This window comes from Capricornis sumatraensis, chromosome X (genome assembly GCF_032405125.1).
Source record: "Capricornis sumatraensis isolate serow.1 chromosome X, serow.2, whole genome shotgun sequence".
NCBI lineage: Eukaryota > Metazoa > Chordata > Mammalia > Artiodactyla > Bovidae > Capricornis > Capricornis sumatraensis.
This window is the reverse complement of record NC_091092.1, coordinates 113,274,864-113,289,561: the sequence shown is the minus strand read 5'-3', so window position 1 is coordinate 113,289,561 and position 14,698 is coordinate 113,274,864. Positions and strand designations below refer to the sequence as shown.

Here is a 14,698-nt window from a genome sequence, read left to right as displayed (position 1 = left end):
TTGGATGACAAACATATTCTTAACTCCCAACCCTGAAACCTTTGGCTTTTAGTTTTTCCATGGTGTGCATTTTTCTTTTTTAAATTTATTTATTTATTTAATTTAATTCAATGATAATTTCTTTACAGAATTTTGTTGTTTTCTGCTGAATATCAACATGCATCAGCCATTGGTATACATATGTCTCCTCCCTCTTGAACCTCCCTCCTATCTGCCTCCCCATCCCACCCCTCTAGGTTGATACAGAGCCCCTGTTTGAGTTCCATGAGACATACAGCAAATTGCCATTGGCTATCTATTTTACATATGGTAATGTAAGTTTCCATGTTACTCTCTCCATACATCTCACCCTCACCTCCCCTCTCCCCTTGTCCATAAGTCTGTTCTCTAAGTCTGTTTTTCCATTGCTACCCTGCAAATAAATTCTTTGATACCATCTTTATAGATTCCATATATATGCATTAATATATGATATTTATCTTTCTCTTTCTGACTCACTTCATTCTGTATAATAGGCTCTAGGTTCATGTACCTCATTAGAACTGACTCAAATGTGCTCCTTTTATGGCTGAGTAATATTCCATTGTTTATATGTACCATAACTTCTTTATCTATCCATCTGTCAGTGGACATCTAGGTTGCTTCCATGTTTTAGCTATTGTAAATAGTGCTGCAGTGAACATTGGGATACATGTGTCTTTTTCAATTTTGGTTTACTCAGAGTACATGCCTAGGAGTGGTATTGCTGGGTCATATGGTGGTTTTATTCCTAGTTTTTTAAGGACTCTCCATACATTGTATGCATCCTTACTTGGTTTGTCTTCTTTTTCCTTTTCTTTATTCCCTTATATGAATCATCCTTCTTTTTTGATCATTTTTATTTTTGCTTTGTTGCTGTACAGCCCTCACTTGGAAGTCATTATAGCTCCTCTCCCCACATTCCTTCACGTGTAATATTATGATATTTCCTCTTAATCCATACCTGACCTGCAACCAACGTTTTCTTCTCTACCCCTTGCCAACCCCTTCCTGCACATTCTCAGAATAAATGAATACTTGTTGCTTAGGATTTGAGTAGTTAAGAAAGAGCAATGGAAGCACCCTCTCTATGGATTCACGTTGCTATACTGAGAAATATGGAGACTCGGCGTGCTGATTTCGGTTGACCCATACTGTAATAGGCGGTTAATGACGATATCCCTGGCTTTCGAGATCTCCAGGTTCTTCTCTATAGAGACTTGAATACTAATTTGGTCCACGTTTGTCATGATGAGTTCAGATGCCAGAATCTGGGTAGGTGAACTGTCATGAAACCCAGTGTCCATAAAGTACTGCTTATACAACTCCACCAGCTTCTGCTCCAGGTATTCATTCAGCACCGCATTCGAAATAGGCTTCTGCATTTGCAGGCTGTTTTTCTCTTTGATGCTGGTTATTCTCCAGTACGATGAATACCGCTGGATAGGGGTGGGTGGCAAGTCGCTGGGCTGAGTGGACATGGAATCCTCCATGGACAAAGGAATCTCAGATGATTTCAGCAAAGGACCATATTGAAAACTACCCTCAGAGGGGAAATCGGTTGTCACTGAATTAATGGCCATCACCTGGCCCCCTGCAATCTGTAAGTCATTGTAATTCTTGCAGATACTCTTGCAGGAAGGTGGGACCAAGTACGTCTCTCTGCTGGTGTCTCTGTATAGTTCAACTGCAGCCAAGTTTGGGCTTTCATACACAGGATTGGGGTTTGTTTGCAGCACTGTAATTCTCGGATTTCTACTATGTTGGCTCTCTCTTGAATACACTGAAGAAATGACCTTGCCAGAGGATTTGCAGCTCACATAGAGATTTTGGACTTGTGTTTCATCCACGGAGGAATAGGAAAGACTTGTAGCTGCTGTGGCTTCCATCTCCTCTTCCTTTTCCTCAGCCACTTGCTCATTAGAAGATGGATAACTCCACTGGATGTCATTCCGGTACGCAAGTCCACTGAGATAGCCTTCTGACAGCATTCTGGAAAGACAGTGTGTGAATTACAATGGGGGAAAAGAAGATTGGAGTCTTACAAATGGGCAGCTGTACTATCAAAAAAGTAAAGGACAATAAATAAGTTGCTTTCATTCATTCCCCAAGCTCTTGCTCATTCTGTGCCTGCTGTGGTACCAGAGTGCTGGTGTGTGCTGGAGGTATAAAGATGAAATGGACACAGTTCCCTCCTTCAACAAGTTTCTGAGTAACAACCTGGGGTGAAGGAGGAGAGACGACAGGCTATGTCCCAGAGAAGGTGGCATTTCAGATAAACTGAAGCCTAGGAGTTCCATCCCTAGTCACAGAGTTATAAGAAATTGATGAGATGGCCTTACATGGCATAAGCAGAGAGGGCTGGGGATGTCGACTGAAATTGAATCCTAAAGGGCCTTGGGAGTCGGGCAAGGGCATCTGCCTTCTGCCCTGAAGGAAATGGAAAGTGACTGAATAGCTGCAAACTGGGGAAGCAGCATCACTAGTGGGCTATGAAAAAATGAGGGAATTGGTGGCAGATTCTACTGAAAATGAGAGCTATATCTTACTCATCGTCGTATTTTTATTCTTGGGAGCTAGTGCAGTTGTTCGCCTTGAGGAGGAAATCAAAGGATCCTTAACTTGAATTAAATAATAAACAGCAGTGGCAGGGTATGAAATTAATTCACTGTCAACCTGTCGTGACGGACCATGAAGCCTTCGTCTCCCTTTGGTGCCCAGGATGGCTTTCTTGCTCTCGCAGTCCTAGTTTTTACAGTACGTCCTGGAAATGTTCCTGTGTCTGACTGACGTGTTTACCTCTACCCCAGTTACCAAGGAACTTTTCTTACTGTGAGCTTTTCCTCTACCTGCACCGCTCCTGCCACTGTTGGCAGTTGTCACTGATTGTAAGGTGACTAGAATAGGCTGGAGGCTTCCCAAGTGGCTCAGTGGTAAAGAATCCACCTGCCAATGCAGGAAACCCAGATTAGATTCCTGGGTTGAGAAGATCCCCTGGAGAAGGAAATGGCAACCCACTCCAGTATCCTTGCCTGGGAAATCCCATGGACAGAGGAGCCTGGCAGGCTACAGTCCATGGGGCTGCAAAGAGTCAGACATGACTGAGTGACTTAACAGCAGCAGCAGAATAGGCTGGAAGTCCACAGCTGCATTTTCCAAGAAAGACACTCTTAGCAATGGAGCAACAGACAAGAGCAAAGAGAACTGACCTGCTTTGGCCTCAAGGGCTGGGCTTCTAAAACAGACCCGTTAATTTGAGCCTGAAAGACAAGTCATATTAGAAAAGGATTATCTTAACCCTAAGGATTCTTTTTTTAATTTTAGCATCTCTTTTATAGTCATGAAGTTATCTTCCAAGTTAACGTTTTAATTGTATAAAGTTAGTATTATGAATGTAATGTACTTAATGGGCTTCTGTGGTGGCTCAATGATAAAGAATCGCCTGCCAAGGAGGAGATGTGGGATCTAGCCCTGAGTGGGGAAGATCCCCTGGAAAAGGAAATGGCAACCCACTCCAGTATTCTTTCTGGGAAGTCTCATGGACAGAAGAGTCTGATGGGCTACAGTCCATAGGGTCAAAAAGAGCTGGGTATGACTTAGCGACTATACCACTACCACCAATGTTTTCAATGTTTATTTCTTTGGGGGGAAACTATTCCAAAATATGTTCAGCAGATGTATTAATGATTTAAATGTTTACTGTATTCCAGACAGTCATGTACCATGAAGCTACAAAGTTAAAGGTCTTCAACACATCCGTGAAGCGATTCTTGTATGCTGGACACACTTATAACAGTAAGAAAGTGTTCTTCCCCAAAAAACTTGTGTGGTTCTGTTCTTAACAAACTGTACATCCAGGTGAAAAGGCAAATCTTCTATACATGAGAAGATAATTAACAGAGCAATAAAGTTTATCCTAAGGCTTCCTAGTGATGCAGGTACCTCATGACCCTCCCACTTCACTGCACCCAGATTGCAAGTGGAGCCTTCTGCCTTCAGGACCTAAGACTATCATTGTGGAAAACCAGAGCAAAACCACATCTCCCAGCTTTTGAGTTGCTAAAGAGTCTTTAGAAAGTCTTGGCAGAAATCATAGTTTTAGAGAAATGAGTTTTGAGATTCCATAACCTGAGCTTTTACACTTCAGAATCCAGAACGCTAAATCCTGGCGGCTCGGTCACTGAGCCAAGTGGCTCAGTGGTAAAGAGTCTGCCTGCAATCCAGGAGACCCGGATTCGATCCCTGGGTCAGAAAGATCCACTGGAGAAGGAAATGGCAACCCACTGCAGTATTCTTCTCTGGGAAATCCATGGATAGAGGAGGCTGGTGGGCTACAGTCCATGAGGTTGCAAGAGCTGAACACAACTTAGCAACTAAGCCACTACCAAATGACTTAGGGCATCATATTGACATATCAACAATAGACTCAGTGGATGGAATCCCCATGGAGGGAAAGAGGATGGTGCCAGATAGAGTGGGGGACCCCTGAGTAGATAAGGCCTGTGCCTTAACCCCCACATAGAACCTGAGGAGCAGGAAGAAAACCAACCAAATGGAATGCCCAGGTGGACTGGCCTAAGGCTGCCTTGTGAAGTCTGCTTAGGTACCAGCATGCTGCCCAGAGCCTGCAAACCTGGTGAAAACCTCCATTGGGGATGGGCAGATTGCAGACATGATATAGAATGTTAGCCAGGGACCAGGTGAATGATGAGAACTTGCCATGGATGCCCATGTGACTACGTGACAACAGCCAGAAATGTCCCCACCGTGCCACCTCCCTCCCACCCCCAGCATCCCCAGCTGATGCCATGGCTTTATGGAAGCAAGCTGGAATTCAGAGGCAAGCCTAAGCCAGAGGGACCCCCGAAGTGACTGTGATTGCTCAGAATGTGAGCCCAAAAGCAAGATCACACTGAGGGAGAGAAAAGCAAAGATTTTTAGGAAAAGTAATGGATTAGACATATACCTGTATTCTTTCTCCCCCTCCAAACTTCATTAAAACAATAACAAATGATTTTTAATAGAATACATGAGAAAAGGGAGAACAAGAGAAGAGACTAGAGCAGTTATACTTTAGAAACTGGAAAGCAGTAGATCAGGGGTGGATGACTTAGAAAAGCAAATGAAAAATCTAGACCAGTGCAGTCCAACAGAACTTTCTGGGATGATAGATTGATCTACATATGTGCTGTCCAAAATATTAACAGCCATATGTGACTATTAAGCCCTTGAAATGTGGCTAATAAAACTGAATTTCACTAATTAATTAACTTCATTTAATTGAAACTAAAAATACCACTTGGCTAAGATATTGGACAGCACAGACTTAGAAGATAGTGAAGGTGATAATGCAAAATCATTCTTGAGTCCCCCTTGTTCCCATTCAGCCATTATCCCAAATCACCTGTTTATCACATTTCTTTTCGTATTAAAAAATCATAGTGGATTCTTCTCTCATTTTATGTGGCTGATATGTATAAGTTCTCCAGATAACCTCTGCTCGTTCACAGTAGTGAAGTAAGTGGATTTTGTTTTGAGTAATGGCCAAGACCTGGGTTCGATCCCTGAATCAGGAAGATCTCCTGGAGAAGGACATGGCAAACCACTCCAGTATTCTTGCATGGAAAATCCCATGGACAGAGGAGCCTGGTGGGCTATACAGGCCATGGGGGTCACAAAGAGTTAGACATGACTGAGCAGCTAACACACACATAAAAGCTGCTGCTGCTGCTGCTAAGTCACTTCAGTCGTGTCCGGCTCTGTGTGACCCCATAGACGGCAGCCCACCAGGCTCCCCTGTTCCTGGGATTCTCCAGGCAAGAACACTGGAGTGGGTTGCCAATTCCTTCTCCAATGCATGAAAGTGAAAAGTGAAAGTGACGTCACTCAGTCCTGTCCAACTCTTAGCGACCCCATGGACTGCAGCCCACCAGGCTTCTCTGTCCATGGGATTTTCCAGGCAAGAGTACTGGAGTGGGGTGCGATTGCCTTCTCCACACATAAAAGCCTCTTTGCCCCATTTGTTATGGGCTGAGAGCTTTGTTGATACCTTAATTCTGATAGAATGAGAGCCCTACCATAGGGCCCAAGGCAGACCAGTACAGTGGTAGGACCAATGATGGAAAAGCAGAAAATGTGTCATAATACCAAGGGAAAGAGACACCCATGCCTAAAGGAACAAATTCCTATGAGAAAAGAGTGAGAGAAAAGGTCAGGGAGGTATATTGAGACATGCAAGGCTGAGGACTTTAGGTTTACACTGAAGGCAATACAAACCTCTGGAAGGTAACCAAGGTTTTTCAAGGCATAATGTGATCTATGAATAAAGGGCAAGATGAATGTTAGTGGAATGAAATTGGAGTCCAGGACCCAGGTTAGGGGCTGCTGGATTCATGCCCACCTGAGCTGTTTAGGGGCAGGAGCCAGGAAGAAGGAAGCAGAAAAGGAAGAGAAGCAATGAACTTGAGAGGCCATGGCTCCTGGACTTGGCAGTGAAGGAGAAGACATAACTGCGTCTAGGCATGCTGACAGTTGACATCAGCATTGACCAAAATGGAGAGATCAGGAGAGAGCCAGGAAAGGAGCTGATGGGTTTACTTCAGTTCCTCTTGAGTCAGACTCTTGGTAAGTGAGTGCAGGTGTCTAACTGTGCACTGGAGATTCAAGCAGGGAACTCATTAGAAGGGTTACTGTCAGTCAACAGTGACAGCATCTCCTAAGTGTGGGCCACAGGATTTTCTGTCTGGAGGCTTGAGGAGCTTGTATGGGTAATAATTTCTGTGGGGAACCTGCCTTGAACAGTACAAGGAGGAATGAGCCACAACAAGCTCTGCAGTGTTGATAGTGTCACAGAAACTACAAGAACTTCCAACGTGAGCAGGTCACATTCTAAAAATCCACATTGGACATTGGAAGGTAAAATTTGGTTGCTATGCAGACTCATTAAGGCCAAAAAAAAAAAAACCCACAACAATTTGAACTGGTAATCAAGAGACTAGAATTCTAGTTCTGATCTTGCTGTGGTTTTAGTCTAGTTAATAGCAGGTCTATAACAGGGCTAGCATTTATACTAGCTACGACCCAGACACTGTTCTAAGTGCCTTTTATGTACTAAATCAATGAATCCCCACAAAAAAATCAAAGATATAGGTACTATTATTCTCATTTTCTATGTATCAAAATTAAGTACTATGTCCATAACCCGCAGGCATTCAAATGCTGGTCTGTCAGAAAACAGAGCTCGCTAGAATCCCCTGGTAGTCCAGTGGGATTCTGGAAGTGGAGTGAGAAGAACTCCACGCTTCCCCTGCAGAGGACCTGGGTTCAGTCCCTGGTTGGGAGCTAAGATCCCACAAGCTGCACAGCATGGATAAAAAAAGGAAAGAAAACAGAGCCCATGCTTGCATGTCACTTAACCTCTCAGAGACTCAACTTCTTATCTGTAAATTGAGAATGTGGGATTCAATTATAGAATCCCCTCAAACTTTAATATTGCATGGGCTTTGGACTATATTAAGGGAAGAAAATAAATGAGGTAAGCATTGCATGTGTCCATGCTTCAGTCGTGTGTGACTCTTTGCGACCCTATGGGCTGTAGCCCACCAGGCTCCTCTGTCCATGGGATTCTCCAGGCCAGAATACTCGAGTGGGTTGCCATGCCCTCCTCCAAGGGGTCTTTCTGACCCAGGGATCGAACCTGTGTCTCCTACATCTTCTGCATTGCAGGCAGATTCTTTACCGCTTAGCCATCAGGAAGCCCGAGGTATTAACTCAAAATCCATTTCTGAAAATGAGCAGCAGAGGGCAGCAGAGAGCATGCTAGAGCAACTTTTGCAAGATTTTTCTCAAGCTGTGGAGACAGTGAGTGAAACCCCCAAATTATACATATGTTAACTCATTTGATCTTTATAAAAACCCTTTAATGTACCACTAGAATTAAAATAGTACTATGTATCATGACATCTTAAAATTTTAAAACAGAGAAAGTTATTTGGGTTTATTTTGATTAATTGTTGACATTTTTCTTAATAAACTTCAGTAATTATAAAATTTTTAGAAGACCTCACTCTTCAAAGTTATTAAAAAGATGTACTTCAAATAAATATTTGACTTAAATTTATCCAAGATGGTAAAACTTAAGTCAATGGATTATTTCAATTGTATAAAGATATTTAATCACTTGAATTTTTATTTCTCATCACAGAGAAGATAGAGACAGATACATCTGGAATTTTCCATGATTGAGTAAGAGTTTGAGAGAAAATGGATACATGTGTATGTATGGCTGAGTCCTTTCACTGTTCCCCAGAAACTGTCACAACATTGTTCATCGGCTCTACTACAATACAAAATAAAAAGAAAAAAATTTTTTTGAAGTGTGAAGGAAAAGACTTTCAAGGACATTTGCAGATGAGATGTTCTAGACAAATTTAGCCTCCGTTAATCATTACTGGACAGGGGAATACCAAAATTAACCTGCTGTGCAAATTCACAACTTAGAAATATGTACTGAAGTGCAGCACATTGTTAAATCATTTACTTGGATTTCAGAAGAAATTGTAATATGAATTCTTCCTTCTATATTAACACTTTTCAGAAAACTGTCATTATAACTCTGTACATAGACATACTTTTAATTTACATCCAAACAACACAAGCATGGATTTAAACAGAAAAACTAAAGAGGGAAGAAATGGTAAGAGGACATTTTTGGAAAAGTCCAACTTAGGGTTCAGAAAACTTTTTCTATAAATGGCCAAATATTTAATATTTTAGGTGTCTGTCACAGCCACTCAACTCAGCCATCATAGCAGGATAGCAGTGAGAGACAGCATGTAAACAAATGGGTGTGGCTGTGTTCCAGTGAAACTTTATTTACAAAAACAGACAAAGGGCCAACTTGACCCACAGGTTATGGCTTGCCTATCCTTGACCTAAATCGAAAAGCAGGTGCAGTAATTGGGATAGGACACAATAATAATCACAGTTGTGTTGGGTGCTTTCCAACCATTACCCCTAATCTTCCAATAGCACTGCACTGTTAGATGTTATCATCATCCAGGTTTTCCAAATGAGAAAACTGAGATTAAGATAGGACAAATGACCTTCCCAAGATCACAAAGCAAGTAAGTAGTAGAGGCAAGATTTAAGTTCAGATTTTCTAACCCCAAAGTGTATGATCTATTCTTAAAACATTAACTAATGCCTAGTTGAGAGCAGTTAATATTGCACAGTCATGACAAGCAATTAGTCCCTCCAGCAAAAGGGTACCAGTCCTGACTCTTATGTAATAACAACCCTTGCCAAGTAAGGGAAGGAAGATGCAGTGAAATATAGAAAGAAAAGATAAGAATACAGCCAGTGCCCACCGCATAGGGCTACATGTTTGACTCAGTTGTGTATCAGTGTTCATATGTCTTTGAGATATAGAAATAATTTCTACTCTGCTCTTTCTAAAAAAAAATTTTATATAATTGCTTTACAATGTAGTATTTGGTTTCTGCTGTACAACAGCATGAATCAGCTATATGTATACATATAGCCCCTCCCTCTTGAGCCTCCCTCCCCCCCCCACCCTTGCTTCCCACCCCTCTAGGTCATCACAGCGCATTGAACTGAGCTCCCTGAGCTATACAGCAGCTTCCCACCAGCCATCCGTTTTATACATGGTACAGGAGCCTAGCGGGCTACAGTCCTTGGGGTCGCAAAGAACTGGACACACACAGTGTATATATGTCAATGCTACTCTCTCAATCCATCCCACCTTCTCCTTACCCTGCTGTGTCTACATATCTGTTTTCTATATCTGTGCCTCTATTCCTACCCTGCAAGTAGATTCATCAGTACCATCTTTCTAGATTCCATATATGTGCATTGATTTACGATATTTGTTTTTCTCTTTCTAACTTCACTCTATGTGACAACCTCTAGGTTCATCCACATTCGTGTGCGCTTTTAATCTAACCATATGGACACTTTCCTTAACTATTCCCACTCCTGTAGCCTGGCATTGCCTTGCCCTTAATTTTACAACCACAGGGTAATTTAATATTACAGATACCCTGTGTAAATATCAACAGCTCCCCATTACCTCCAGGATAAAGTCCACACATGTTAGGCCCTCATGATATGTGGTTCTTATCTACCTTCTTCATCTCAATCTCTGCCTGTTCTCACAGGACCCAGGATCCCAGCCATGTTCTCCCAGTTCACCCACATCCCATGCCCAACCCAGGCATTCATGCCCTTCTTTCTCTGTCCAAGAGCCCTGTTTCCCTATCCATCCCCATTGCACCACCCCCCATCAAGTCTCATATCTCAACATTCCAGAGTCCCTGGCCATCCATTCAAAATCCTTGCCCCTAAATTAGAAAGAAATTCTAAGTTCTTGTCTCTCCTACCCCAGTATATTTATCAGGATTGCACACAACCTTAGCAAAATCCAGCTGCTACCTTGAACAGTGAAATAAATCATTGAGACAGTCCTTTAAATGGAGTAACTGGCAATAGCAAAAGAAAAAAGTAGGAAGATGGAGGATTGGTAGGAAGTGGGGGTATTGGGGGATGATACGGTGGCAGAAGAGATCCTGTCCTTGAAAAGACTGTTTGCATGTATGCGAACGAAGACTTCTGAGAAGCTAGGTGGTTGAGACAGTGCAGAGAAGACCTCCATGCTGCTGCTGCTGCTAAGTCACTTCAGTCGTGTCCGACTCTGTGCCACCCCAGAGACAGCAGCCCACCAGGCTCCCCCGTCCCTGGGATTCTCCAGGCAAGAACGCTGGAGTGGGTTGCCACTTCCTTCTCCATAGCCACACAAAAATGGAGGCACTGGATGGGACTGCCTCAGGGCATCACGGTATGTAATGTCACAGAAATAGGGACAGGAAAATGTTATTGTCTGTTTCATAGATGATCTTGAACCTAGCTAGTTGGGGTGCAGTTTAGTTCCCACTTGTCAGCAATGCCTGCTTATGTAGGTCTGCCTTTTCATGGAAAATAACAGGCACAACTTATGTTAGCAAATAATTTCTCATAGTAGACATGGAGGCTTTTCTTGCTTGTTGACTATGCAGTCACTTCATGTGCCTCCAGGAATGTTTCCCCAGGTCAGATTTGGAGAAGCCGAATTGTCTTTCAAGTAGCTTGGGCCAATTTATTCTCTCACCATCAGTGTCTAAAATTAACTGTTTCCACTGTTATTCTTCAATACACTATTACTTTTTAAAATTTTCCGATCAGATGAGCACATTTATTTTTGCCTCATATTTATAGTGAAGCAAGCTGTCTTGTTAAGATTATATGTAGGTGATATACCAGAAATGTTATTTTTTTATAATGCCTCCATCCCCAAAATACCCTATTTCATCTCTTCATCTCTGTATTTCCCCTCTAATCTTAATTTTAGATCCTTTCATTCCAATCTATGTTTTTTTAAAGATCTTGATTTGGAGGACTTGCATATAAACCACTGAAAGGTTATCATTGAAAAACTTGAATATTATTTTGTTCTTAATCTAGTTATAATAATGTAACTATGTTACATTAGTTTTTTTCCAGTGAATAATACAAGAACTTTACCCAAAACAAGGTGTTTCTTTAGATCTCCTGCATTTTCCTGACTCTTATCTTTGAAAGTAACATGTTCTTTAGAACTGAAAATAACCATTCACTTAATCATACACCTTGGTTTATGTCCCTGTTATTTCATATTCTGTGGCATTTGTTGATGGAGGCTCTAAAATATTCCTCACTTTGTTTCATTTCCTGTTATAAAACATATAATTTGGATTACCAATTCTTCTGTCAAACATGAAGTGATTCTTACTTAATGAGTTAGTTCCCAAAAGTCTAATTTGATCGCTAAAATAATCATAAATCAAAAGGCCTCTGTTTTCCATATTAACATCAACAAGTAAATACTTTTCTGTTCAGTTCTACTTAGATCCTTATGAACAAAGAAAACAGCTACTTCCAAGGGCTTTATCTGGATATAAATTTTCTTATTTCAGAAAATATAAATTTTGATGCAGATATATTAGTAAATATATTTTGTCATAGTTTGGATTTTTCTTCATATCCTGTCTTTATGTCTCACAAACAGAAGAATGGAAGCTTATGATCACTTTGAATTACTTTAAAAGTATTTTGATACTAATGAAAGGACTAAAAAATAAGAAAAGCAATCATGATAGAATTGATACTAAATTTCCTTGGTGTTATAATTCTTAATTGTTAATTATATTGTTAATTATGGCTATTACCAATAACATTTACTTAATTGTAAGCATATCAACCAAATGCAATGCAAGACTGAATCCTGAATTAAAAAAATGAAAACTCTCTAGAGGACATGTGGATAATTAGAGAAATTTGAATATGGATCTACTATTAGATAATAGTATTATATTAAGATTAAATTTCCTTATCATTATAGTCATGTAGAAGATTACTCTTTTTCTTAGGAGATATGGGTCAAAAATTTGAGGGTACTGTCCTGAAATCAACAATATACTTTCAAATAATTCAGAAGAAACAACAACCTGTGTATGTGTGTGTTTATGTACATACACAGAGAGAGAGAGACATAGCAGCAGAAAAATAAATGTGATGAAATGCTATAAGTGACTACTAGAAATGTGTGTGCATTACACTATTGAACATGTGTTCATTGATAGAAACGTTTGTTCATTGAAGTAGTTTTTTTTCCATTTTTTAATAGGATTGAAACTTTGCAAAAAAATTAGAAGGAAAGTAACTACAGTTAGTTAATGAAGGAAATTTACATTCTGTTGTGCCGATGATGAGCTCAGAGAGACAATATCTTATATATCTAAGATAATCATTAGGTCTATGGTTGGAAATGTTCTAGTAACTTGAAATAACTATTGAAAACATCACTTTGCTCCAAAATAATAAAATTAGCTCACATGTGTAGATCCCCCAAATTACCATTATAATATGAATGTTTTACACAAATTTGAAATACTCTCCACTCCTTCAGAAAGCTTCTCAAGCTCGGAAACACGAGCTTCTTACAACTGACGTATGCAAAAAAATGGTCTAAAAATATGAGTATGAATATTCTCACCGAACCAAGTTTATATTCAAGCACATATAGATGTGCTCAAAAAAAGAATGAGCGGATCTAAAGATAATTCAAGCAAAATTCAAGCAAAAGTACTTGTGCATGTACTGTCTTTAATACCAACAGGGAGACTTTTCCCGAATCACCCAGATGGCAATTTGAAAAGCCTCATCGCTGTCAATCACATTTACTTTGCATATATCCTGCCACACAGAAAAACGCTTATCACAGCTTCATCCAGTAAATAATTGAGAGTCAAATTGAAATTTATTGTCATTGTATCCATCTCTAAAACTACATTCCTGTGACCAGATTCGAGTTGTGCTGTCCCTGCTAAGGTTTTTAGGCCTTCTTTAAAAAACGCAGATGCTAAACCTGTGTAGAAATTAGCAAACAGGGACTGAAGAAATGACATAACAAATACTTGATCAGATCAGTAAAATTTTAAGTAAAGTAGTTTAAGAAATGTCCAAAATGTGACCGTGAGGTAAGAGAAGTGGAGTGTTTGGCTTAATTTCTCTTCATTGTCTAACTCCATTGAATGCTTGCTTACATTCACTTCTGGTCTGGTAAATGAGAAAAGCATTTTACATGTCATGAGATTGGAACTGAGTTCTGCTGAACTCAATAAAGTGTGAAGAAAGGGTGAGAAGAGAAATGACAGATAGAGTTCACAGTCATAGGGTTTGTTGGCTCCTTTGCTTACCTTCACTAACCAGTCCGTGCCTTTGGTCCTGCAGAAATACCACGATTGACCATATAGAGATGAATAAGCCAGCCAGTGCTTTGACCAGAAACGTTCACAAGCCTTTGGTGAGTCTACTTTCCCTGATAAAACCAATAAACTAAGCTGGTCATTGCCCTTGCCATTCTTTTTATAACTGATCCTATGGAAAAAGTTGTTTTTGCTCAAGTCTGATTTGTGCTAAAGAAGAGTGGGAAGTCCCAAGAAGGGGGGAGGCAATAACTGACAAACCCACATCAAGCCACAGAATAGTGTTTCTTCCCCTTCTTGAAAAATGAAACCTATCTATGAAACTGCCTCTTGTTAAAGTAGTTTATTGCTACATGTTATGTAAGAACCCTTAAACATAAATGTATTCTTCTAACAAATTCCCTGGGACCCCTCTCCCAAAAGAGAGCCAAGTCAAAGATGATTTCGCAAATTCCATTTCATCATTAACCTTTAGTTTTTGAGAAGTGTTATTGCTCGGTTGGACTCATAATTTTAAAAATGCAAATGAAAAGTTTTCTCTCTCAAGTTAACGAAGGTTTAAAAATTCAATAGTACCCTGAGTGAGCAAGGTTGTGGGGAAGGAGGCACTCTCATACACTATTGGTGAGATTATAAACATTTTCAAAAGGCAATTTTCCAGTATCTGTTATTTTCCAAAATTTTAAATATTCATACCCTTTGGCCCAACAATACCATTTCCAAAATTTATCCATAAGATATATTTCCACCTCTACACAAAGATATTTTAAAAGATATTTGTGGCAACATTAAGAAACAACCAAGAAAAAATATTCATAAATACGATATTGTCCAAATACCTGGGAGTATATCCCTACTGTAGAAAATTAGTGAGGTAATTT

The 14,698-nt window shown here is 40.2% G+C and overlaps 1 protein-coding gene across 1 annotated transcript; it reads right to left on the bottom strand.

The window, feature by feature from the left end:
* Positions 1-1,072: 1,072 nt before the first annotated feature.
* On the bottom strand, positions 1,073-13,935 carry TASL (TLR adaptor interacting with endolysosomal SLC15A4). The gene is made up of 2 exons (XM_068962956.1): positions 13,809-13,935; positions 1,073-2,010 (listed from the first exon to the last, which is right to left on the bottom strand). Exon 2 carries the CDS (start codon positions 2,007-2,009, stop codon positions 1,107-1,109), a length of 903 nt encoding a protein of 300 aa, XP_068819057.1. The 5' UTR covers position 2,010; positions 13,809-13,935; the 3' UTR covers positions 1,073-1,106.
* Positions 13,936-14,698: the final 763 nt, after the last annotated feature.

Excerpts from the sequence above, each read along its gene's own strand:
- TASL (XM_068962956.1), bottom strand. The coding sequence starts at position 2,009 with ATGCTGTCAGAAGGCTATCTCAGTGGACTTGCGTACCGGAATGACATC.